The sequence below is a fragment of the Rattus norvegicus genome, chromosome 7 (assembly GCF_021556685.1).
Source record: "Rattus norvegicus strain SHRSP/BbbUtx chromosome 7, alternate assembly SHRSP_T2T, whole genome shotgun sequence".
Lineage (NCBI taxonomy): Eukaryota > Metazoa > Chordata > Mammalia > Rodentia > Muridae > Rattus > Rattus norvegicus.
The window spans coordinates 48,067,003-48,094,841 of NC_141540.1; the positions used below are offsets into that span (position 1 = coordinate 48,067,003).

The 27,839-nt window shown below is 36.7% G+C and overlaps 1 protein-coding gene across 2 annotated transcripts in view; it reads right to left on the reverse strand.

Moving 5' to 3' along the window:
• The window catches only part of Lrriq1 (leucine-rich repeats and IQ motif containing 1), a 218,294-nt gene that overhangs the window by 134,034 nt on the left and 56,421 nt on the right, over positions 1–27,839 (reverse strand). For both annotated transcript variants that reach the window (NM_001447135.1, XM_087556318.1), the window contains 6 exon segments: positions 1,019–1,138; positions 6,849–7,053; positions 17,166–17,603; positions 20,130–20,309; positions 23,751–23,844; positions 26,689–26,762. In NM_001447135.1, coding sequence (NP_001434064.1) covers positions 1,019–1,138; positions 6,849–7,053; positions 17,166–17,603; positions 20,130–20,309; positions 23,751–23,844; positions 26,689–26,762 — 1,111 coding nt within the window.

Below are 27,839 nucleotides of genomic sequence, written 5' to 3' on the forward strand. Positions count from 1 at the left end.
GTGTGTGTGTGTGTGTGTGTGTGTGTGTGTGCGCGCGCGCGCGCACGCACGTGTGCATGCATGTATGTATATATATATATATATATCTGTGATAAACTTCAATTTATTAATTATTTGTAAGAGGTTCAAAACAATATTGAATAATAAAAGAGGACCAACATTCTTAGATAGTGTAATAAAATTACTAGTGCAATTAATTTTGCACTTCCAACTCCAACTATGAAATAAGCCTTATTCGAATAAGATCATTATCTTTGTGCATCATTTGGCCTAATAACTAAAAGAGCATGAAGTAGCTTACAAAGAGGCATGGCATATGCTGCAGACACGTAGCACAAACAGCAGAGCAGACAGCTCAGACTCCAGACACGATGGAGCCTGATGCTTGCAGACATCATCACACTGCTCAGGATTATGCACCGTTGATAAAATTGTTTACTTATTTCTGGAATTTTCCACTTTACATTGTCATAGCACAAATAAGTTGGGAGGTTCGTATTCACTTAAAATATCATAATCATGAAATGCAAAGAGCTGAGGAATTACTCTATTTAAAGGAGATGAAGGAAACAATGCCAAGTATTTGCCATCTGCAGTCCAAGCTAAGTCTCAGACTAAAAGTTGGGCTTTCTGAAAAGGTGCAAATCTGAATAAGGTCAAATACATGAGAGTGTTCTATCAATGCTTCCCCCTAAAGTTTCCAGTGTGGATAAGTAAGTCCCTAACCTTAGGGAATCTGGTTCAAGAGGACAAAATGCCTGGTAGTCATTCCATTACCCCTTAGAGTCTGTACATAGTAGGAAGACAGATTAAGAAGAGGGTAGGAAGTAACAGTGGCACCTATCATATGACATTATTGGTCACCTTAGAGCATGGCTCAGAATACACAAAGTAGCCAGGGTGTCTTTAAAGGTGATGATTACTACAGCATCTGCAGCAACCAGCAGAAGAGTTAGCTTTAATCCAGTCTAGCAAAATACTACTAGAATAACTTTTGTTTGATGCAGTTGGCACTTACCTCATCAAATTCAAAATCCTCTAAATCTATTTCTTCATATTCTTCTCCAGATTCTTCATCCTTGATAGCCTCTATGGCGGTCACCAGTTTCTTTCGTAAAATAAAGCCCTTCCAAACTGCCTGAACAAAAATGTGAAGTATGTTATGCCGGGTTACAGATCAAACCCTAAACCAGATTCTCTATGTTATCCCACTAGGAAGATAAAACATCTTAGAACTTAGTTTAATGGCTCAATAATCTGTTTTTTGAACTTTATGTGACACGTACAACTGCAAGATAAATTAAATAACCTCATGTGCCTGAATCTCTTGAGACTTCCTTTGTGGTAAGCAGAGAAGAATCCTTAACCCTCCCTCTGCTGCACATGTAGGTCAACCAATCAATTATCTGACAATTCCTCCAGGACCCATTCTGAACCAAGAAGAAAGACATATTTAAAAGGTCAATTTTGCTCATTTTCAAATCATTATGTTTAAAGAAAGACTAAGCTCATTTAGAAAAGCCCCAGTGTATTTAAATGACCATGTTAGGGAGATGGTATCATGGCCCCCAAATAAATTAATTTCAGGAAAAAAATTAAGTCAGCATAGAATAATGGAACTAAAAATAGTCAAGTATTTTAATAATCCTGGTATAGAAAAGCTCTCCAGCCTATGTCCCAAGTACAATAAAGCTCCAGAGAAGAGATGATGTTCATATAAAGCTGGAGAATGAATTGTTTGCATTTAACAAAAATAGTAAATTATAAAATTAATTTTTAAAATGGTTACATATAACTGTTAAATGACACATCAGCAAAAGCTTGAATTTTCCAGCTTTTCTAGTTTACACGGTGAGTGCCAGGCCATGTCTCAAACTTAATAATAAAACATTTAATTCTGTAAATAATCAACCTTTGTTAATTAAATATGAGTTTGAAACCATGTTATTAAAAACTGAAGTAAGTGTATATGATCTAACAGGAATCAATTAGAAAATGAAAATATGATCCACACTCTATGGGTAACTCTAAAAGGTATTAAGGTAATTTTTAAAATGAATGCATTTGATTGTAACCTAAAAAACACACCACAACGACAAATTTGACTGTAAAAAAGTATTTTAGAACAGTTTCATAGCATTTATATTGCTATGAGAATCAGAACATACAAAGTGGCCAGACTGTATTCAAGGACAGAGATAACTCACATCTGCAACGACCTCTCTCAGAAGTCAGACCACATACTTCTCAGAAGGAAGCAGAATCAAAACCTAAGCCATTGGCCAAGAACTATTGAAAGTTGTCAGAGGACTGATAGCTTCTGTGACTTTATCCCTATGTAGGACTCACTGAAGAATGCTCCCTACGCTTTGCAAATGAATCAGACAGCTTGTTCCAACACTAGACCCATCCATGGCACCTTTCTACTGCAGCAACCTCCAATCAAAAGCATATCTGAAGCTTCCCATTTTCCCAACTATAAAGCATGCACATGTTAGTCTCTGACTTTGAAAGGAGGGAGGAGAGAGGAATAAATAAGGAGTTGAATAAATTAAGAAGTTTAAAGTCTTAAATGTAGGTTTAAACAAACTATGAATCAGTGATTTAAGTGATCAGTATCCTGTCTTGTGACCCACCATATATAAATATGAGACAGTAAATACCATTGATTTTGAAGTTCATTAAATGTCTCTCACATCTCTCACAGATGATCGAGCCTAAAACATGCAAACAAGCCTCAGCTTTCTATTCTGGTAGGGATAGAAAATAGACAAAATAAATACAGCAAGGTTTTCTAGCTTGATTCAGCCGTGAAGGCAGAGACTTATGGCTGAATAAGGTACTGAGTATAGGTTGTTATTGAAGGGTAGGAACTTCAGCCTTTCATCATTTCCATTTTTACTCCAAAACCTGTGAGTCTCCCTGGCTTCAGGAATAGGAGGTTTACTTTCTAGTCTGGTACACTGTCAGAAAGACCAGTTCTATCTAATTCAATTCCTCTCCCCATCCTTTATTCACAAAGTATTGTCTGTTCTAGAACTTCCATTTCCTGCCCTACTTTTTCTAAATAGAAGAAAGTAGTTTCTATCAAATCACTCTAGCAACAGATACAACTTAGCTTCTCTCAACATAACCTTAGACATGAAAAAAAGACAACAAAGATCGAGAGCCAAGAATGTTAAAAATTCATAAAGTAAACACTAATTCTCAAAAAAATAGTAGTAACAAATATGGAAGAAATGGGTGTGATGGTATTTGTATCTATCCCCGTACCTGTAAGTCTACTGCAAGCACATCAGGAATTTAAAGTTAGCTTTGTCAACATAATGAGGTTGAAGCCAACATCATTATCTCAAAATACAAACAATATCAACAAACTCTTCTGTTTCCATTCTTAGACAAATGCTTCATTTCCAAGAAAAGCAGGTAGTATGTCTGAGAGTGCAAAGGGGATTATATTCTCATTTAGTTTTTAAACCATATCTTTCCTTCTTGCTAATAATGTCTTTTACCTAACCTATGGATTTCTAATTCAGCTTAGGTGTTTTGCCAAATAACACCAAATTAAAAGCTAACTCTGTTGTTTGGTAAGATTGACATAGCATGGAACCACTTTAATATAAACATTTGTACCCTTAGAAAATAATCACATAATCTTAATCAGAGAAGCCTCTCTTCCCAGTGAATTGCAATGAAAGTAGAGACTGATGGATGCATAAGGTGCTGAGAATGAGTGATATCTGAGTGCACATACTTGAGTTATGCATACCATTCCCCCAAGAGTCAAGGTATAATGCAGAAGAGTGTATAGAAACTCTGCAAAAGCGTGAATTCAATAGAGAATGGCTGAAAATTGCCCTCTGGGCAAGCTAGTGCCACTGCAATCAAAAGGTCTCAATGACTATTGTGACTTCACTGGGTCTTCCTGTAAATGGACCAACAAATAGCCAAGCAGTGATGGAGAAATAAGTTAAGGGAACAACACCCCTCATTAGTGAACTATTGTATATAGGAAGAGTCACAGAAGGGGGTGTGGCAATGACTTCAGTCATATTGCACTGACTGGTGACTTCGTAAGACTCCAATGGAGCTTTGCATTCCAGTGGAAAGACAGAAGATCATGGTCATCCTATCTGTACCCACAAACAAAAAATAAAATTATACATGATTGCTATATATTAATTATATAATATACATATAATAAATGCAAATTTATATATCATAAATGATCATATGTTGAAGGATAATTGATCATACTATGAACCCTGAGATTGTATATTTACTGAAAAGCCCTGTTTCTAGTTGTGGTGGGGTTAGCCCTTAACACAAACTTTAATCCCTCTGGCTGGAATGCAGACATACCCTTAGTACACATTTTTAAAACCAAACAATGAAGAAAACGTTAGTTTGCAGAAGGAAGTTCTGAGGGTGATATCTAATTATGTGGTTGACAAAGTAACAAATCTGAAAAAGAGTTGGCAGAATAGGAAATGAAAAGAAAGCAACTTAAGAGAGATACATATAGAGAAAAGGAGGAAGCAGGTTTACTAGGAGAGTTATACACAGAAATGTTGCAGAGAGAGAACAAGATAGACATAGATGAAGATGGAAAAAGCCAGAAATATGGGCCCGGAGGAGTTGTTAAATCAGTAGGGAGAGTTCAGGAAAAAATAAAATAGAGTACCGGGAACCCCAATGGAAGATTAGAGAAAGGACTGAAGGAGTTTAAGGGGTTTGCAATCCCATAGCATAAACAACAATATCCACCAACCAGACCTCTCAGAGCTCCCAAGGACTAAGCCACCAACCAAAGAGTACATATGGAGGGACCCATGGCTCCAGCTGCATATGTAGCAGAGGATGGCATTGTCCGGAATGAATAGGAGGAGAAGCCTCCAGTGAAGGCTCTTTTCCCCAGTGTAGGGAAACGCTAGGGCGTTGAGGTGGGAGTGGGTGGACAGGAAGGAGAGCATCCTCATAAAAGCAGGGAAGGAGGGGTGGGGGGGGAGCCCCGGAAAGGGGATAACATTTGAAATGTAAATACATAAAATATCCAATAAACAAAGAAATAGAGAGGGTGAGCTTACTCATCAGTAAGTCTCAGAGGCTGAAAACATTAAGATTACAGGGACACTAGAAGCTCCCAGGACTAGGTGAAGGCGTAGCAGTAAGCTTCGGAGACAATAATTACATCCGGAGAATAAAAGTTACTTTTATAATGGGCATTCACTAAATTTTTTTAATCCTCAAATCTTGCCTCTTATTTTTTTTCCTAGAAACTCTATTTACTTAGTTTTCGAAGTCAGAAAAATCACGTGATATTAAGTTAAAGATCATATAAAGAGGCTGAAGAGATAACTCAGCAGTTAAGAATGCTGGCTGCGGGGCTGGGGATTTAGCTCAGTGGTAGAGTGCTTACCTAGGAAGCGCAAGGCCCTGGGTTCGGTCCCCGGCTCCCAAAAAAAAAATGTCTTGAAGTTATGAGTTCAACTAGTTAATTAATTAATTAATTAAATTTGCCCATTAGCATGCAATGTAGCATTTTCCTTCTGACATTTTCATGAGTATTTTCTTGTGATTGAGTCTCCCTTCCCCTAATCTCTGCCATTTTTCTAGACACTGGGACCACTGGATCTATCCTTCCACTTTCAGAATTCCTCCTTTCATTTTCACTTTTTGATATTTTTAAAGTTTTTAATTAAAGCAGGCATTTGCAGAACTTTAATTTTTTGTTAGAGTTTTGAAATATATTTCTAGAATATATTAGGTTAATATAAATTAGGTCAAGTGACTAGCTTTCATTAAAATCATAGATGATTTGACAAATATATTGTGGTTGTAGTACTTGGAGACAGTAATTAAAAATCTTCCATCTAGGGGTTGGGGATTTAGCTCAGTGGTAGAGTGCTTGCCGAGCAAGCACAAGGCCCTGGGTTCGGTCCCCAGCTCCGAAAAAAAGAAAAAGAAAAATCCTCCATCTAAAAAAGTGCAAGGCCAGACCTTCAAAGAACTAATGTTACTATTCCTCAAGTTATTCCATAATAGAAAAGGAAGAAACACTTCCAAACTCTATGAAAAATTTTTTTATCACTTCAATACAAAAACCAAATTGAGATATATTAAGATATGATAACAGAATGATAGTCCAATCTCCCTGATTATTAATTAATATAAATGTAAAAATTATCAATAAAATATTTGCAAATTAAATTCAAGAACATATCAATAAGATCGTTGACAATCAATCCCTGTCATTTATTGATGCGTGAATTGTTTACCCTATGTATACGACAGACTCAAAGATAGAGACAACATAATCAGCGTATGCTACTGACTTTCTGGTTAGTTTTGTATGCTAAACATTATTATTAGCTATAGGAACAGTAGTAAATGAACTGAGCAGGTCATTAAATAGAAACCATAAATTGGAGAGGGAAAAGCGGTGAACAGGGACATGAAAAGATAAAATAGGTGGATTTGATCAAGATTTGTTATATACACATACTAATTTTTCAATTAAAAGAAACTAAAGCAGATAAAAATAACTTGAAAGGTCTTTAAATCAGTAGATTTTCTTTATACCAACTACAAACATACTGGGAAACAAAGCAGGAAGCAATACAATTTCTAATAACCTCATGAAATAAGTTGAAATAAATCAAATCAAAGAAGTAAAGAACTTAGTACAATAAGGAGAAGTTTAAATATCATTGTATGGGTTAGCTTTAATGACACTCAAGGTCATAGTATTTCAGATTGAAAGAAGCCTTTAAAAACACAGAATGACTGAGCCAAAAATGAGGAATACATTTCTATGGCTAACTCTGCTATCAAAGGTTTGAATTAACCTGAATGCAAAGAGCAGCTTTCTCCCTCTGTTCTTGGATATTCATAATAGGTTTTCTTCCTTCTTCATTGGAAGTCATCTGGTCATTAATGAAGGAATTGCACAAGGGTTCTGACGCTGTGGTTGGACAAGGTTTTTCAGAGTAATCAATCTGTCTTCGTGCAATGTAACTACGCCATTGCGCTTGGATTATCATGGCTGCCTTGCTAAAAATAGAAGGAGGAAATTATGTTAGCATAGATGAATACCCAGAAGGTGAGTAAGAGGCCTTCATAAGCCACTGGAAATGTGGTGTTCTATATATGACAGTGAAACTACAAACAGGGAATCTTGAAGATATTGGTGCTTATAGGGGACCACCAACATGTTAGCAGCACTTGGTATGCCATTGCAGGTGAGAACAATTTTTTAATGGATATTTTCTATTTACATTTCAAATGTTATTCCCTTTCCTGGATTCCAGTCCATAAACCCCTTATTCCATCAACCTCCTCCTTCTTCTATAAGGGTGTTCGCCCTCCCAAATTACCTCCCTGCCCTGACATTCCCCTACACTGGGGGGGTAAGCTCCATACTTAGATGAAAAGCCGCAGACACTAAATGCCCTTGGAAAGAGTGTGAATCAGTGTTAACCAGGAGGGAGACTGTGATAGGTTATCTAATCACATATTGTTAGCCCTAAATGCATACGAACAACATTAAATGGATAAATCAGGTTGTATTTATATATGCATACATATTTTATATATAATTACAAATTTAAAAATTTGATGAGTAAAGGAGACACAGGAAGAGTTACAAGGGAGAGGAAAGGATGAAAATTATATAGATACACTAGTCTTGTAAAAGATTAAAATAATAAATAAAACAGAGGTCTTTGTGACCTGTACATAAACATAAACAATATGAATCTTATATAAAAGGAAAATCCTTTCTTTGTTTAAAGATAAATGTAAAGTAATATGGATCTCCAACCTGAAAGAGAGAATGAGCCAAAAGTTCTGAAAGGGATTTAGCTTCAGAAAAAGTTTTAAATTTTTGTTTTAACAACTTTTAAGAAGAAACACATTACAGAAATTCTTCTAGTGAGTGCATTGTTCCAGAATGGGAAATGATGGTAAAGAGGAGTTCCAAAAGTATAGAAACCAATTTGGACTTGGCAAAGTAGGGTTAGGTGCTTGTCACCATGGCTTGCCTTAGAAAGGAAGAGAAAATTATATTCTTCCAACTCTTCATGGCAAGAGTGAAGATGGTAGGAAGGTATTTTACCAGCTTCTTTTCACTTCTTGACCACTTGAAAATACATGCTCCACTATGTTCATAGCAGCTTTATTTATAATAGCCAGAGGCTGGAAAGAACCCAGATGTCTTTCAATAGAGGAATGGACATAGAAAATGTGTTACATTTACATAATGGAGTACTAGTCAGCTATCAAAACCAATGACTACATGAAATTCATAGCAAATCGATGGAACTAGAAAATATCATCCTGAGTGAGGTAACCCAATCACAGAAAAACAAAAAACAAAAAAAAAAATAAAAAAAAACCAAAAAAAAAACCAAAAAAATAAACAACAACAACAGCAACAAAACCCAAATGGTATGCACTCACTGATAAGTGGATATTAGCCCAAAAGCTCAGATTACCTAAGATACAATCTACATTGAAGACCACATGAAGCTCAAGAAGAAGGACCACCAAAGTGTGGATGCTTCAATTCTTCTTAGAAGGAGAAAGAAAATATTCACAGGAAGAAATATGGAGACAAAATTTGGAGCAGAGACTGAGGGAAAGACCATCCAGAGATTGCCCCACCTGGTGATCAAGTCCATACACAGCCACCAAACCCAGACAATATTGCTGATGCCAAGAAGTACATGCTGACAGGAGCCTGATATAGCTGTCTCCTGAGAGGCTCTGCCAGAGCATGACAAATTCAGAGGCGGATGCTAGCAGCAAACCATTGAACTGAGAATGGTGTCCCCAATAGAGGAATTAGAGAAAGGATTGTAGAAGCTGAAGGGCTTTGCAACCCCATAAGAACAACAATACCAACTAACCAGAACTCCCAGGGACTAAACCATCATCCAAAGAATACACATGGACAGACTCATGGCTCCAGCTGTATATGTAGCAGAGGATGGCCTTGTTGAGCATCAATGGGAAGAGAAGCCCTTCGTCTTGCCAAGGCTCGATGTTCCAGTATTGGGGAATGTCAGGGCAGGTGGTAGAACATACTCATAGAAGCAGGGGGAGATGAGATGGAATAGGGGGTTCATGTATGGGAAACCGGGAAAGGGGATAACATTTGAAATGTAAAAAAAAAAAAAAAAAAAAGTCACATTACTCATGTATAGGAAATTCATTCATAGGAAATTCCAATGGGTCCTAGGCCATGGCTATTTGCAAATTTTAGACACTGCATTGTTCTCTTGAGTTAGAATTAGCTTCCTTTCTCACAGATTATTATAAGAATTTTATCAAGGAACAAGGTATAATGGAAATGATAGCAATTCTACCTTAATTCCTTGTCGGGTTTCTGTGTTTGATTTAAAAGGTATATGAACAAGAAATCCATTTCTCAACATTTCCTTCACAGAGTTTGCAATACCTTTTTGTTTGTTTGACTGGACTGAATAATATGTTCCCCATAGTAGAGCATTTAAATACTAAGTCTCCAGATTTTAGATGTGCACTCCCAGCTTTCAGCTCCGGACATCATGCTTCCCTGTTAAACTGTTGTCTTGATCTAATGATGATAGATTCTTATCTCTTTGGCACATTACTCTCAAATAAACTCCTTGATTATGGTGTCTTCTCCAAACAATAGGAAATTACTTATGCTGAAGTTCTTACCACAATGGCTACTTCCTGAAGAAGATGAGCAAGTGAATTTTGAAGGATTCTAGATGACTTTGGGACTTTGGACTAGGGAATAGTGTTTGAATGTTGTAAACAGAAATTAATGGGCCATCTTTGAGGAGCTTGGACACCCAGGTCAATGAGGTGAACAATATTAGAAACTAGATTAGAAAACACTATGGTTGTATTTTGGCAAAGGTGTCACTTTTTTTTTGTCCTTGTCCTAATCATTTTCCTGAGGCCGAATCTAAAAAAGCAGTGGTCTAAATTCCTTGGCAGAGGATAATGTAAAATAATTTAATATTGATAATGCCTTGTAGTTATTAGTAATTACTATGATGCAGATCTACAACAAAAGAGATCAAGTAGGCAGAAAGAAATATACAGTTTGAAGAGGAAAACAAACAAACAAACAATGTTGAGGCCAAGGCTTGTACCTCAGAAGCCACAGAGGAGACTTGAATTGCTTTGGAACAAAGGGAAGGGTACCCTGGGGACAAAACCATCCAGCCAAGCTTCTAAAGTCTAAAATCAAAATTCCTCATGAATTTTCTGTCCCAAGAAAGAAACATCAGACAAGAGCTTCTGCAAAATCATTCAAGGGGCCAAAGATTTATCCAAATGCGTCAAACTCCAAAACCGCCACCTCCAAAACCACGCTGCCAACTAGGAACCCAGTGTTCAAATGTCTGAGGTAAGGGCATCTCATCCACCCCTCTTTCCCCACGGGATCCTGGATATATTGTGATGAAAAATGTTTTGTCTGATGCCAAAGTCCTCCTAATCTTTCAACCTCAATACTATTTAAAAGGCCAAAGTCTCTTATGAGACTCAAGGCAATCCCCTTACTGTGAATCCATGTAAAATAAATAAATAAATAAATAAATAAATAAATAAATAAATAAATAAATAAATAGTAAAATTGCATGCTTCATGCATATAATGGTTTCCCCACATAATGCTGGCTTTCGAGTCGTGAAATATATACAAATGATGCAGTCGTGGGATCTTCTGCTGTCTTAGAGAGCTGAAGGAGGCGAAGTGCAGGGCAGGGCAGTCATGTGTGAAGGCCTCCAGAAGCTATTTCTGAAGCTGTGGAAGTGAAGTCGGAGTTGCAGTGGTAGATGATGGAGCCATAGGCTATCTGCCAAGGAAGCTTTACATGAGAGATTTGTGGGTTGCTGGCAGCAAGGGTGGGATGGTGAGGCCATCTGTACTTTTGACATTGGAGATGGAGCCGTAGGATTTGAAATATGCCCTGCTAGATTTTACTCTTGCTTTGGTCTAGTGTGTCTTCACTATGTCTTCTTTGGAATGCCTTTTGGAATGGTAATGTGTTATTTTATGCTGTAAGTATGCAATTTGCTGTTTAATCTTATAAGAAGCTACAATTTAAAGATTTCTTTGGTCTCCAAAGGGACGTTGGATTGTTAAACAGTGAAGACTAAAACACTATGGGGAGTTCTGGAGTTGGAACAAATACATTTTACAGTATAAGAGAGCCATGAGCTTACTGGTGCCAGAGAACAGAATTTGATGATTTAAATGAGATGTTCCCAAAGTCTCGGGTTGTAACATTGGGTCCCTGGTGGTACTGTTTAGGTAGCGTTAGGAAATATGGTCTCACAGAAAGAAATATGTCACTTAGGGCAAGTTTTGAGGTTTTAAAAGCCATGTGCAATTTCCAGTTTGTTTTCCTGGCTTCCTGTCTGTACTTTACAAAGGAGCTTTGATGCTTTAGACACCATGTTTGCATGATGCTCCATTTCCCCCTTGAGATGATAATGAACTCTTATCGCTCTGGAACTCTAAGTCTCTAACAAACACTTCCTTCTGTGTTGCTTTTCTGGCAGTGATTTAATCACAGAAACAGAAAAGAAACTAGCACAATTGTTAAACTCAATGGAATTTTCTCTTTCCTTGTGATACTCATCTACAAAAAAAAAAAATGGGATTAAGTAATAGAGTCTCTCAGATATAACCATGTATTTTTTCCCCAAACTATATTTGAAAAGAATTAGGGTACATGAAGAAATTATTCTCTATTGGTGCTTAACTTCTCCACAGTGATTATAATAATTTTAATCTTATCATCACTACAACCCCCATCACCTTCATCACCATCTCCACCATAAACATGGTCAACATTATCCCTATCATCTTTCTCACTACCATTTTACTTATAGCCAGCTCAATCCTCTAATCTGGTTTTGCCATGAATATGAGATTGAAGTTAGTAGCTAAAACTTCTGGTTAAAGATAAATTGCACATATGTAGTGGTTTGCATGGGAGTGACCCTAATAAGCTAATGTATCTGAATATTAGGTCTTTATTTAAGTAAACAGTTTTTAGAAGTTGTGTCACAAAGAATAGGAATTGAGGTTCCAAATCCCACACTAGACCAAGTCATCCTCTCTAACTTCAACTTTCTGACATGGCAATGGAGCGGTAGCTAAGAGCCTGCTGCCATGCTGCCCATCAGGACAGTCAGGGACTGTGATGGTTTGCATATACTTAGTCCAGGGAGTGGCACTATTAGAAGGTGTGGCCTTGTTGGAGGAAGTGTGTCAGTGTCAGGGATGGGCTTGGAGACCCACCTCCTAGCTGCCTGAGGATGTTCAGTCTGTTTCTGGCTTCCTTGGGATGCAGATGTAAAACTCTCAGCTCCTCCTGCACCAAGCCTGCCTGGATGCTCTCTCCTTGATCATAATGGATTAAACCACCATCCTCAATTAAATGTTGTCCTTTATAAAACTTACATTGGTCATGGTGTCTGTTCACATCAATAAGACCCTAACTAACACAGAAGTTGGTACCAGGGACTGGGGTATTGCTGTGATAGGCCTGACCATGTTTTTGTTTGGAAGACACTAGATTTTGGGACTTTGGATTTGGAAAGCAGTGGAATGCTTTAAATGGGGCTTAATGGACTATCTTAGTAGGAATGCAGAAGTCTTTGTTATTGAGAGTAATTTGAACTGTTTGGACCCAGCGCAAGTGAAGAAGAATTTCAGTATGTGACATAAAGACTGTATTTGTTGTGTTTTGCAGAAAAACATGGCTGCTTTTTGCCATTGTCCAAAGGTTAAGGTGAAGAGATTTTTAGATTAATTGCTTTGAAAAAGAAAGTCTCAAAACAGCCTGGTGTAAATTCTGTTGTGTGGTTACTAAAATTCACTGGTAAGAAGAGCATTTTGATGAAAAAAGGGAAATTGAGAAAGGAAAAATACAAAATATGGGAAGTGAAATGGAGCTGAATCCTGTGTTCAAGGATATTAAATCGAATTAAGGGAGTAATGGCCTGGGGGGGGGATGGAGGGGGGGAGGGGAGGGACAAGATCCCACCCAGCCAAGTTAGCTCCAGGCAACTTAGTACAAACCTAACCTTTAATCCCAGGAGACAGGTATACAGATCTCTAAATTCAAGGTCAATCTACAGAGCAAGATCCAGGACAGCCAAGTTAGGCAGTGAAGGTGTTAGAAAAGAAGAAACTAATGATAGAACCTGTAAGCCAGCCCCGATTAAATGTTCTTCTTTATAAAACTTACATTTGTCATGGTGCCTGTTCACAGCAATAAGACCCTAACTAAGACAGGGTCCAAAAGTGTAAGCAAGTCACCCAATAAATGCTCTCTTTTCTAAGTTGCCTTGGTCAAGGCGTCTCTTTGCAGCAATAGAAAAGTAACTGGGAGAATATAGTTTCAATACTCAGGAAAACTATTTTTTTGGATTCTGAAAATCATTTCCACCTGGTAGAATAAACCAAAGTTTATGATAAGTGCTAAAGGTTTAAATCACATTTATGCAACTGTTTCTTCATTCATTCATCGTTTGAATGAAATTAAATGAGGATATCTCAAAATAATGCGATATATTAGACATAATAAAGAAAATAAGCTTGGTATGAGTGTGTATTACTGTAATCTGAGAATTTGGGAGCCTGGAATAGGAAATGTATGAGTAAAAGGTGTACCTGGGATATATAAGGGAATCTCTGTCACAATAAAAAAAATAGAACTATCCCAGATACCCATCAGTCTGTCTGTGAAACGTAAAAATGTGGTTACTTGCACAACAGAATTTTATTTGAACATAAAGAAAAATGGAATGCTAAGACTTATAGGAAAGCAGATGAATCAAGACTTTTTATATTAAGATAACTAAACCTCTGAACTATACATGGCATTTTTCTTTTGTATTAGGACCCTAGTTTTAGTGCTTATATACATGCATGTGTGTGGGAATGAATGTGGCCATGAATCTTAGAACAAAAATGTTGACATTGTAGAGGAGGATAACAGAATACTTGACTTGAAAATGGACAGGACCTGCCTAAAAATTATTAACCCAGAAGTGCTCCTGTCTAAAGGAACTACAGGAGAAAAAATATGGAGCAGAGACTGATGGAAAAGACATCCAGAGATGACTGCACCTGAAGCTCCATGCCACCTGCAGACACCAAACCCAGACACCATTGCTGATGCCACCAACTGCTTGCTGACAAGAGCCTGTGTTAGCTGGTCTCTGAGAGGTTCTACCAACACCTGACTAATACAGATGCAGATACAGCTAACAATAGGACCAAGCATGGGACCCCAATGGAAGAGCTAGGGGAAGGACTGAAGGAGCTGAAGGGCATTACAATCCCATAGGAAGAACAACGATATCAACTAATCAGAGTATCCAGAGCTCCCAGAGATTAAATCACCATCCAAAGCATATGCATAGAGGAATCCATGGCTTCAGCAACATATGTAGCAGAGGAAGACCTTATCTGGCTGGCATCAGTGCGAGGGGAGGCCCTTGGTCATGTGGATTCCCCAGTGTAGGAGGATGCTAAAGCAGTGAGGTGGGAGCAGAGGAGAACCATCATAGAGGCAAAGAGGAGGGGGATGGGACAGGAGGTTTGTGGAGGGGAAACCAGGAAGGGGGATATCAATTGAAATGTAAATAAAATGATTAAGAAAAAAGAAAATAGCCTTGGGAGGCTAAAAGGGGTGACAGGGCCATGAGAAGAAGGCAAGGAAACCAAGCTGTGTCTGAAAAAGAGTAAATCCTAATTCACTGCATATAATTAAAACTATTTTCAAATTAATGATTAGACTGCAGCTCAGTGGTCAAATGCCAGGTAATATGGACAAGGTCTTGGTTACAAGTCCAGCGCTGAACGAAACTGTGAAGCATGAGCAGTAAAAGCTGAAAGGCCTTTAGAAGATACAGAGTGAATACAGTGTCTTATACTTGTTTACAGATATACCGAAGGCAACTATGAATTTTTCCTACAGGAATTGATGTTGTGATTATCTTTTCCTAACTTCCTCATCCCCAATGGAAGCACAACAGAACAGGGATATTGCCCTGAGTGGAACTGACATATGAATGACTCTTTACCATATTGAAAGAAGGAAAAAGGTGATTTTCAGTTTTTCTCAATGTGGAATCACTGCATTGTTGAGAAAACTAGCTCTGTTGCCATCAGATTTGCTTTACTGAGCAAAAAATCTTAAAGTAAAAAACATCCTCAGCTTAGCATGTGAGAATCATGCCTAGGAAAGGGATTACAGTGGGCTCTATTCCCCTGAGTGGCAAGATGCAGCAAGCCTTGATGTCTTTTTGTTTTGCTTTGTTGTTGCTCTTGTCATATTTTTATTGTTACTTTTTAAGTCTTTCGTATATGTCCATTTTCTTGTCTTCATTAATCCATATTAAAATTATTTCGCTGTGGTCCTTATCATTTGTCAAGGAGATCTAAGTACAGATCATTTTGAAGTCTTCATGAACAACATGTGGAATGTTTGGGGTGAAGATATATAAATAAAATGATTAAATATATCAGAAAATAAAGACAGAATTTGTGAAAATGATTACATTGGACCAAGGCATCTACTCCAAATAGTTACTTCTAAACAACAACAACAAATCAACAAGAAGATACAAAGTTGGAGAGGGGACTAAAAGGAGGATCAGCATCTAGGAGGAGCTGGATGAAATTCTCCAAAATTAGCAAAGTATTTTTAAATATTTTTACAATAGGAAATAACCATCTTTTGTATATCTCAATGTATCAAGCAAACATAGTTTCCAGAACAAAAAAATCACTGTTTCCACAGACATCTACTGGAATAAAGTCAAGAAAAGCAAAACAGCCCCCGTGACATTGGCTATGTTTTGTTTAACATCAGCCTTTACAGGAGAAGCTGAATCTTGCTGATCTGACACTAGGGTAAAAGTACCAAAAGCCATGAAGTTGATGGGCCAAAGCCGTCCTTACTTGTTCAACAGTTACAGGACTCCAGGAGTTTCCTTAAGGAATGCAACGCTTACTAGGGACTTGATGGGATTAATTGCCTTCCAGAGATTTCATTACAAAGAAATCTATGGCATCGACATGCAAAATCTCACATACATACTTATATGTTTACTAGATCAGTGGAACTTATAAAGGTATATTTCAAGAGATAAAATAATATTTAGAATAAATGATTTTAGGATATATTTTAAGTTTTATTAAAATACTTTTAGATATTTACAAGTTTGGAAGCAGAAAACAATTTCATACTCTTCCAAAACGAAATAAGTTTAGGGAATAAATTAAACCTGCCCGCATTTAACCAAATTTATTTCTACTGTTGCAAGGCTTTTTGTGCATATTATAAAAAGTAGTTAAGGGGATCAATATAAAAATAATTTAGATTTAAATTACCTAAAGTCTTACCACTGACTATAATCAGTTATCAAAAATAGGAACATGGCTTTGTTTCTGGAGAGCGGTCAATGGGAAAATAGCACTTGCTGAGAAAACTTGAGAGCTGTAATTGTCAGCAACCACATAAAGAGACAGGTGTAGCCAGCTGTCTTATTTAGGGTCTTATTCCTGTGAACAGACACCATGACCAATGTAAGTTTTATAAGGGACAACACTTAACTGGGACTGGCTTATAGGTCAGAGTTTCAGTCCATTATCATCAAGGCAGGAATATGGCAGCATCCAGGCGGGCAGGGTGCAGGAGAAACTGAGAGGTCTACATCTTCAGTGGAAGGAAGCCAGGGACAGAATAAACATTCCCAGACAGCTAGGAGGAGGATCTCAAAGCCCAACCCCACAGTGCCACACTTCCTCCTACAAGGCCACACCTTCTAATAGTGTCACTCCCTGGGCCAAGCATATGCAAACCATCACACCAGCCATATGGCACCTGTCATTCCAGTGCTGTAGTAGGTCAAGACAGGGGGACAGATGACCTGCATTTGCTGCTGCCACCAAAGCTATAAGCTCAGTGAAAGACAATGCCACTAGAGAATACACAAGTGATAGGGCAATGGCACCCAGTGTCTTCGGGCCTCTGTTGGCATGGGCATTCACATTTACACATGTGCACGACATACATATATACATAACACATGCAGACAAACAGTAGCTATAATAACATCTATTAAGGAAAAGGGTCTTACCTTGGTTCACACTTTTCATCACTGTGATGAGTACTCATTGGAGAATCTGCCATCTTCATTTCTATGATGGAGGCTTTCATGGTGGAGAGACTACTGATGCTGCTGTGTTTACTCTTCTGCTCCATAAGCTTTTCCTGATCTCTTCCTTTCAGTTCTTCACAGTTTGATGTGGAAGGTTTAGAGGCAGTGTCCAACAGGATTGTAGAAATTGCTGGTGAATGTGCCTTACAATCGTTAGCCTGAGGATGAAAGGTCCTGTTGTGAAGTGTGCTGTCACTGTTTGGAAAAGCTGGATGGTCTTTCTTGGTTTCTACTGCAGAACTCTTGGTAATATTGACATCCCATTGTTCATGTGCAAGTCTGCATTCATTACTGAGTCTCATCAAGTCTTTATAGTACTGTGAGAGTCTGTCAGCAGCACGCATATTGAGAATGTCCCTGAACAAGTAAAAGACAGGGGTATTGCATAAGTACAAGTATACACACAATCACAAAAACTTGGACAGGTTTTAGAAGTAAAATTTAGTATATTGCCAAAGATGAACTTAAAATTGGGAATACTTTTCACAATAATTTATTTCTAATCATTTATACACCATTTTATATTAATTTAAGCAAAACTCAAAATAGTGGTTTATTATGATCTTTATCAGTCAAGACAAAATGTCTGAACTTTTAGGCCCATTTTGATTTAGTATACTTTTGGTTGAAAATGAAAAACTAAATCAAAGCTTTTGCTATCGTAAACATGAGAATGATAACTATAAATGTGGAGAAGTTATTCATGAACTAGAAGTATTTGCTAAACTAACTCATTATTCAGAATATTTGTACTAGATGGTCAAAGACACATTTTGGGAAAGCTTTTCTTTATGTTTTTCTATGGAGAACTGTTATCCATAGCAAGGATAACAAACACAAATGGCTAAGGTGAACAATGGCTGGATTTCTATATTTTGGGTTTTATTCCTATGCAATTGATCAAAATTCCAAAGACTCATTTGAAAGCCGTAACAAATGTAGAGGCTTTGACCTTCCTGAGCCTCATTCTTTTTTTTTTTAAAGATTTATTCATTTATTATATATAAGTACACTGTAGCTCTCCTCAGATACACCAAAGAGGGCATCGGATCTCCTTACAGATAGTTGTGAGCCACCATGTGGTTGCTGGGAATTGAACTCAGGACCTCTGGAAAAGCAGTCGGGTGCTCTTAACCGCTGAGCCATCTCTCCAGCCCCCTGAGCCTCATTCTTAGTCAATGCTTTTAATCTCCTTTTTTCCTGCTTACTTTTGAGGATGTATCTCCCTTTACAGCACTTGTATACTGTGCACAAGGCACTCTATTTTATCCCTGTCTCAAAATATAGAAGTAAATAAATAAATTTACTATTTGATGACTACTTTATGGATATAGTTAATATATAATAATTTGTTTTAATATTCTTATTATACTAAAATTATTTACCAAATGTGAAAACTGTTATGAATTACCCATATATTCATATAAATTTCTAATAGAAAATAGGCTGATGTTAGAGAAATATGATAATGTAAATATTAAACCTAAGTTACGATTTAGGCTCCTAGACATTCTCATAACAAATTGATCTTACCAGGTGTCTATCTCTCAGAAATGATCAACTCTGAAAACATAAACACAATGATAATACACAGACTGAGCAACTTGTATTACTTACGTGTGTGTGTGTGTGTGTGTGTGTGTGTGCGTGTGTGCACATGCATACGCCATTACATGTATGCACAACTTATATCCTTATGTTATTGTTACTCAGACATACACATACATACACCATTAAAGTAAAAGAAGTCCATGAATTTAAAAGAGGTCTTTCTGAAATTCTCTCTTGGCTAACAATTACATTTGCTATAATTGTTCAGCAAATATTATCTGAGAACATGATGGACTCTGGCTCTAGACATTTCCCATTAAGGAGGTACATAAGAAGGCTGAGAGTAAGGAAAAGAAATTTAAAAAATGGTATAATTATATTATAATCTCAAAAATAAAAATGAAAGAAGATATAGCTGAGTAATTACATGAAATATTAGGAAGAACATTATTTTTCTCTTTACACTGGAACTATATTGAAACACTCAGAAATCATTCAGAAATACTAATTCTCATGTATTTTCTGGGCCAATTAAAATTTTAAATTCTGATATGGAAAGATGATTATAGTTTACCCACTGTAATGCATTAAGAACTGAAGGTCCCCCAACAAATGGAGTGGAGGATGACCTTAGAGCTGTTGCCTGTCTGTAGCATCCATTCCTCTAACTGGGCTACCTTGTCTGGCCTCAGTGGGAGAGAATCCACCCAGCCCTGCAGAGACATGATGTACCAGGGTTGGGGCTATACCCACCCAGGAGGGTGGGGAACGCCACCCACACAGCAGGGAAGGGGTGAGTGCATGGGGAGGGACTTTATGAGGGAGAGACTGGGGTAGGGGCAATGATAAGAATGTAGACTGAAAAAATTAAGTTGATTAATAGAAAAAATAATTAAATGTCAGAAAAAGAAAGTTATCAGTTTTCAATATTGGATTAAAATAACTCCCAGCTTTTGTCCTTGGTCTCACGTAGAAACACTGACAGGCTTTCTCCACTGTGATGATGTGGTAGAGTAATATATAAATATAATGTGTAATATGCTACCCTGGTATGTACTTCATATGCTTTCAAACTTTATTCCCTTGTAACTATAAATTCTTAGAGGATACTCAATCTTGTGAAAAGTTATTGTTGAATACATTTATAACTATTAGAAAATTATATTCAAAATATACATGGACATATTTTAAGAATATACATGATGTTCAAAATAAAACATTCCCCAAACACATTGCTTCTAGTCAAACTAGTGTCACTGTGGTAATTATATATTTAATCATGTATTTATATTATTTATTTTAAATACAACAGAAGGACTATCGGGATCTTACCCCCTCTGTGTGATAGACTTTTCAAATAATAAGTTGAACTCTTGAAGTTGGTACTGACAAAGTGCCAAGAAATATCTTAGGTCTTGATGATAGTATTCTTCAATATGGACATTGGAGGAAGAATTCAGCATGTCACCATTGAGGACTCTCAGAGCAGGTAATGCTTGAAGTATAGAATGTCTATTAGAAGTAGGAAAGAAGTTACTTATCTTTATAAGGACTTATGTTTTGAAATAACCATAGATTTCACATAACAAGCATAAAATGTTTATCTCCTAACAGCCTAAACCTGGAAGCAAGCAAGTTGTCATTCAGTAGGTGGGATGAAGTGAACTTGGACAGCAGGCCAAGAGGTTACTGAGAGCCAAAAAGAAGTGACCCACAAAGCCAAAGCATGAAGAAAACAAAATTTATATTTAGAGAAGGATATAAATATAATGGTACTTCTTACTGTTTGGTTCTCATTCTATGATCCCCATGGAAATGTAGAATTATGAAAAGAGGGTAGAAAAAACACTGTCTATCACAGGTTAGGAGACTGGAGGAACATAGATTCTAAAAGAAGTGGAATTCTCAATGTAGTTTAATACAAGTATGCACTTGCCAAAATACAGAAGATATATATTTAGTAGAGTAAATTTACCATGCCTTACATGGTAACAATGAGGAGTGACAACAAGGTATTAATATAGGCTTGCCCACTATAACAAATCATGTGCAGGATTTAAACAGCGTGGGACTTCATACATGTTGTCAACCGAGGACATGGGATGCTGCACTTACTGCTTGAGTTTACAGTTGACATAAAAAGAACCTATTTTTCAATAAAAGGGAAAATATATATGTAAGAAATAGTTCATAAATATATATATAATTGGAAAAAGACAACTAGTGGATATAAATTATTTAGATGTGTGAATCTCTTCTCTAACATTACAATTTCATGGTAAATTTTTAATTTTACTGGTGAAAAGATAATATGAATAAGTAAATATAGAAAATGTTTATGTGGGGTTGGGGATTTAGCTTAGTGGTAGAGCACTTGCCTAGCAAGCACAAGGCCCTGGGTTCGATTCCCAGCTCCTAAAAAAAGAAAAAGAAAAAAAATACAGCAAATGTTTATGTTACCAACTCTACATTCTCAAATTACTTTAAGCATGGAATCCTTATGAAGACATTAGGAAAAGGTAAATCCTCTTCTGAAAAGGTTCAGTGATCTTTGGAGGAGGAGGTATTGCAAAGACTGTAAGAGCCAAACCTGATAACAATCCCTGAAAGGTGGGTGAAGATTAGCAGAAAAAGCTCTCCACCAGCTGAGGAGCTATGAGCATCTGATGGATTCTGAGAAAGGGATAGTTGGTTTTTTGTTGTTGTTTTGTTTTTTCTAATGGTGTGACTCATTGTAGTTCAGTCACTCTAAGGCCCCATTCTCAAGAGGAGCTGGGCTGCACGTGAGGCACACACACACACACACACACACACACACACACACACACACACGCATGCGCACACGGAGGAGGGGAAGGAGGAAGAGGAAAATTAGAGAGAGGAAGGGGAGGAGGGGCAGGGGGCAGAGTACTAGGAGATAGATGGGTAAGAAGGTGGAGGTGAACCAAGGAGGTACTAAGGGTGAATATAATCAAAATACAGTGTATCAAACTCTCAAAGCATAAAATATTTTAAAATTAAAAAACTATGAAAATTAGCAAATTCTAATAATTTGTAAATTGTTTTAATTAAAAAAACACATCAAGCACACACTTGTAGCATTATCTTATATATGACAAATACCAACAAGAATTTGTCTAATAAAAATAAAAACATTATTAACCTCTCATTTTACAGATAGGTTATAAAAACTATTATTAACCTCTCATATTACAGAGATTAGTTCCCTGACTGAAGCAGACATTAATTTTACACAAGTAATATAAAAGCTTCTTAGAGCAATACTCCAGGAACACTGGATATGGTTAATGTACATCAAATACACAGAAACAACAACATTCAATCCAAAATAATTACACAGTAAAAAGTCATGCTAACTAAGTATGCTAATATAAACTTTGAGGAAAATATAAAAGTATTTTATCAGATCCATGGTGATATAAGAACATATGACCACACATATTTCATTTAAAGATGAATATATTTTATGCAAAGAAAATAATGAAGAAGACATCACTGTATGTTAGATATGATCCAAAATATTGCAGTTGGCAGTCATTAAGTGCTACTCATGTGGAAACAACCAGATAAAGAAGGAACAAAATAATATTTCTACTCTGAATACTTTCTACTTAGCTACTGAGATAAATATTGTTACATCAAGTATTTTAAAGAGTAAATTTTCACTAAGAGTGAGCTAGGTTTGAACTTCTATGTGAGGCATATGTTGATATTGTCTTACTCATTTTGACACATAAAAGTCCCCAAGCAGTTCACTTTAATCAAGTTAATTTGAAATTCTTTTAAATGTAAAAACTCTCTTTGGTGTTCAAGACAGTAACAATGAGTTAACATTTTGAGATATATAATCAAAGTTCAAGTTGGACTTAGTGTCTTATTTTAATTGATTTTTCCCTTCTTCAAGATTTGAAGTGAACCATCCTCAGAGCTCTGAAAGGCCACGGTGTGTGGATTGTCCTTAAGTTCACCGGTCAGGCATAAGAGCTTACAGGGAACGTATGAGGAGGCTGATTAATGTCGGGAATGAAGTATAAGAACACTGCGAGATTCCAAGATTAGTTTTTCCAGCTGGGCTCCTCCTACTCAAGAGTCAAATCAATATTTCATTCAGTGAAAACTTCCTGATGTGTATTCTGCCACTTAACAAGGTCCATTAATCATCAGTCAATGAAACGAATTCTCAAAGGAGATTTCAAATGTTGCCTGTGGATTATGTTTTAAAAGAAATTTTTTTTCAGTACATCAGTTTTTTGCATGTTATCACTGGCTTGACATGAAAGTAAGAAATCCATTGGGAAAATCTATAACTAATCCCTTTGTTGGTACCATGGGGTTATATAAAGTTCACCAAAGCAAACTGTATCAAAGTTGAGTTAGTCCTTTCATTAACAAATCCATATTTTATAGACTTCTTGATTTTAAACCCTCTAGATAAATGAATCTCTTCTTATAGATAATGAAATGTATATTAGAACAATTGATCTCACTGAAATATGACAGGCTGAGTTTTAAAGAAAGGAAACATACCAGCTCAGTTTTATTTTGTCCAAAGAAAATGACTGAAATGGTAAGCTATAATTTAACCGGCTTACAAGGAGTTGACAAAAGATGGCTCCTTTATAAAAGCAAAATCTAACCTAATATCATAATAAGTTGACTTGCCACCAACTGCTTGCATCACAATCAAACGTTCAAGTTTCCATTTACTCGTCGATATGTGAAGAAATATGTTAGGCTAATGGTATTTTAGAACTGTGTTGATGTCACTCAAAGAAAATACAAATTATTTTCAAGTAATTTGAATACTTTTGTAGGAAGTTTTGTATCAGATTTTTTTCCTCAAGAACTAGTAAATATTTAATATTTTATCAACCTATGGCAAATGGAAAATAGACACCCATGATATTCATGGATTACAAATGGATTCCTCACCTCCAGTTTACTTCCTGTAGTACTGGGTTTCCAATGAGACAAAGCTCACCGAGAGAGTAGCATGCATTGAACCAACACATGACATTTGTGAGATCTACAAAGAAGGAAATTGATTAAAATGTATTTTGAAAATGTTAAAACTATAAATATTTTAAAAATAAAATGTCATAATCTCTATTTTCCCCATTACTCTGTTAAAAACGAAGTAATATTTAAGATTTCTATGTTCTTGCAACAGACAGGGTATTAAGTGGAAAATGGACGAGTATAAAATTATGTTTCTACCATTTAGCAAATGTGTGAACTTAGGCAAATCATTTCCACAAGCCAGCTTTAGTCTGTCTTGGTGTGTGAGGACTAAATGAGATGATGTACTTCATGTTCCACTATAATTGAAACAAAAATTATGACAGCAAACACAAAGTAGCAATATTTGTTAAAGCTCAATATAAACAGACAGAACTGGGTAGACCTGTTATATTTTGAGAAGAAAAACCTGTAAACAAATCTAGGCTGCTGTACAAAGCCATGCGTATGGACTTCTTTCCCACAGAAAATGAATACTGACTGCAGATGCAAATGTATGCGTATGCATAAAGACACTGACATAACACACCTATTTCTACATCTGACAGAAGAGAAATACAGATTTTCTTCTAATCTTTCTGTGACCTTAATAATTTTCTCTCTACAGTAGAATAGAGAGTCTGTTTTGCTGAATCAAAGTAGATATGTTATGAAAGAAAATAGAATTTATAGAAAAAAAAAGGATTGAGAAGAAGGTGGAGGAATATTGAGAATTCTTTACACGTCACTGGCAAAATGATGGGTGTTACACAGGATGGAAAATACACATAATAGCCCAGTGTCAGAGCAAAGGGCTAATAAATCTGACACTAAAACTTAAGTAACAGTTTTAGCCCCAACAACATGAGACCTGGTCCCCAATCTCGGAGAATACCTAAACTTGAAAACAACATACACTCTTGTGAAGGCAAGGCTCTACAGTAGAGGTACACATGATGGAAAACTGAAACATCCTGCAGGAGAAGATGGTAAACTGAGCCTGCAAGCAAGGAATTCATCACTACCAATTAAACTGCTTGTCAAAATGATCCTCCTACACCTACTCTATTATTCATAAGTTATAATTTTATTCACTTATCCAATAAATGCATAGTGGATACATAAGTATTCAAAAAAGGTTGCATTAGAATATCTGCATGAATGCAAATGGGTGAAACTAGAAACTAGAAAATATCATCCTGAGTGAAGTAACTCAGACTCAAAAGGGCATGCATGGTATGTACTCACTAATAAGTGGATATTAGCAAAAAAAAAAAAACCATAATAACCAGAATACAATCCATAGAACTCAAGAAGGTTAACGAGATGAAAGGCCCAAGTGAGGATGCTTCAACCCAACTTAGGAGGGAGAAGAAAGCAATCAAGGGAGGCAGAAGAGGGAGGGAGGGACCTGGGTGGGAGAAGGGATAGGGAGGGGAAAAGGGTAACAGGATGAGATATGTGAGGGGGAAACAGGAGAGAAGCCCTGAGGGGCAACATAAAGAATGGAAACAGGCAACCTCAGAAGGGTGGCTCTAGAATGTACCAGAAACCTGGGAGGTGAGAGACTCTCAGGATTCAAAGGGATCTTAGATGAAATGTCCTACAGTGGGGAGAGGGAACTTGTAGGGTCCACCTCCTGTAGAAAAACAGGGTATCAAGTGGAGGGATGGGGTTGCCATCTCTCAGTCAAAAATACTGACCCAGAATTGTTCCTGTCTAAAAGAACTGCAGGGACAAAAATGAAGAAAAGGCTGAGGGAAAGGCAATCCAGTGACCAGCCCAACTTAGAATCCACCTCAAGGAGAGGCTCCAAAGACTGATTTTTACTGATGCTAGTGTGATGTGTGCTAGCTACTGATGGTGTGCTAGCAGACAGGAGCCCAGCATGGCTGACTTTTGAAAGGCCCAGCAAGCAGTAGACTGAGAGAGATGCAGATACTGTGAGCTGACCAATTGACTGAAGTCAGGGACCCCTGTGGTTGAATTAGGGAAAGGCTGGAAGAAGTTAAGGAGGAGGGAAACAAGAAAGACCAGCAGTCTCAACTAACCTGAACCCCTGAGATCTCTCAGACCAATCAGCATACCCTATCTGATACGAATGCCCATATATATATATATATATATATATATATATATATATATGTATGTATGTATGTATGTATGTATGTATGTGGGGGACTGTCTAGTCTGGCCTCAGTGAGAGATGTGGCCAACCCTTTAGACACTGGCCTGCTGGGGGTGGGGGGTTGCGGTGGGGGGTGGGGGGTAGGGAGTAAAGGGGTGGGGATATCCTCTTGGAGACTGGGAAGGGAGGACCGGGGAGGGGATAACAACTGAACTGTAAAAAAAAAAATAAAAGTAAAAAAAAAAGAATAAAAAAGAATATCTGCATGAATTTTACATTCATGGCACCTAAAATTTCAAACTATCAGTCGAAAATTGTACACTCAAATTGTATATTTTTAGTGAATAGGTAACATTATTGCCAACATGAATAATATTAAAAAATGATACGTTATAAATTTTATACAAATACTAAGTGAAAAATTTTGGAGCCCAGAAGGCAATGCTGTTTGTTTAACATAAAGGCAAAATTAGCTTATGGTGGTAAAATCAGGTTGTGGCTGCTACTTGAGAAGGGACTGATTGAGAGTGTACTTGGAAAAAACATTTTAGGGGGATTTGTGCAATTCATGATACTTTAGTCAACTTTTAATAGGTGAGTAGCCAGGAATAAAAAAAACAATTAGCCATTTTACTCATTATTATATATACAAATGCATATGTATTCATAACAACACTTTGTGATATGTGAAACAAATTCAAAATCCTATTATTCAAAATAAAAAAATTAAAATTCCAAACTTACCAGAAAGACAATTGTTGCTGACATCTAGCTTTTCCAAAGACACAAAATGAAAAAGTGGTACAATTGTTGCTAAACTAAAAACAAAATATAAAAGTCCATTGAAAAATTAACAAGCATATTCTTAATATAATTCAGTTGAAGTGCAACTCATTTACTTAGTACAATTACATAATTACAAGAAATTATATACAATTTCTATAATTGCATAATACAATGCAGTTCAATTAAAACATTGAGTAACAGTATTTATTAAAAATGTAAAAAGCCTAAGAATGTAAGTAACCCTATTATGGAAAACCGTTGTTCATTTTTAAAGAGAATTTACCATGGAACATTACAATAATGGAAGATTTTGATTCATTTAAAAAAGAAATTACCGTGGAATTGCAAATTTCAGTCACAAATACCATAGGCTTTGATGTGTATTTGCTATTCAACTTAAAATGGGTAGCTATTTGGTTATTATTGTGTTTTATCTCTTTATAAAGCTAGTTATACAGAAAATACATGATTTATTTTCCCATCTTTAGTTTAAACACATGGCCTAAATCTTTAAGGGACAAACTTTGGGAAGGGGTTTACTATAATCTTTTAAGTTTTTGATTTAAATATAACTATCTCACTTTCTCTATTTATCACTCTAGAGCACAAATCAATTATTATTATTATTTATTGTTTGTGTGTGTGTGTGTGTGTGTGTGCATGAGTGTGTGTGTAAACCACAATTGGACACACTGTAGAGATTAATAAATTATGGGGAGCCCAGTTCCAAAGGCTACGTCTACATCACAGTTATGGAATCTTTCGCTTAAGGAACGTCTTGAGAAGGGTTCAGAAAGACTGTAAGAGTCAGACTTGTTTGTGAAGCAGTTTCCCCTAGAACTAGTTATACCAACAAGATAGAAATACTTGCAATATCAATGGACATTTTAGCATGAAAGGGAGAAATATTTTAGGCTTCTATTTCTAGCCAAAAGTACAGAGGCAACTAGCAGCTCCTGGAAGGAGGAAAATTAGCCTCTCCCAGGGTTTAGCTCGTTTATTAGTTGCCCAATGAAGAGTGAAATCCTTGAAACCGCATAGCACACACACGTAAACAATAAGAAAAAATTTAACAGACCGTGTATGTATGTATGTAAATATATAAATAC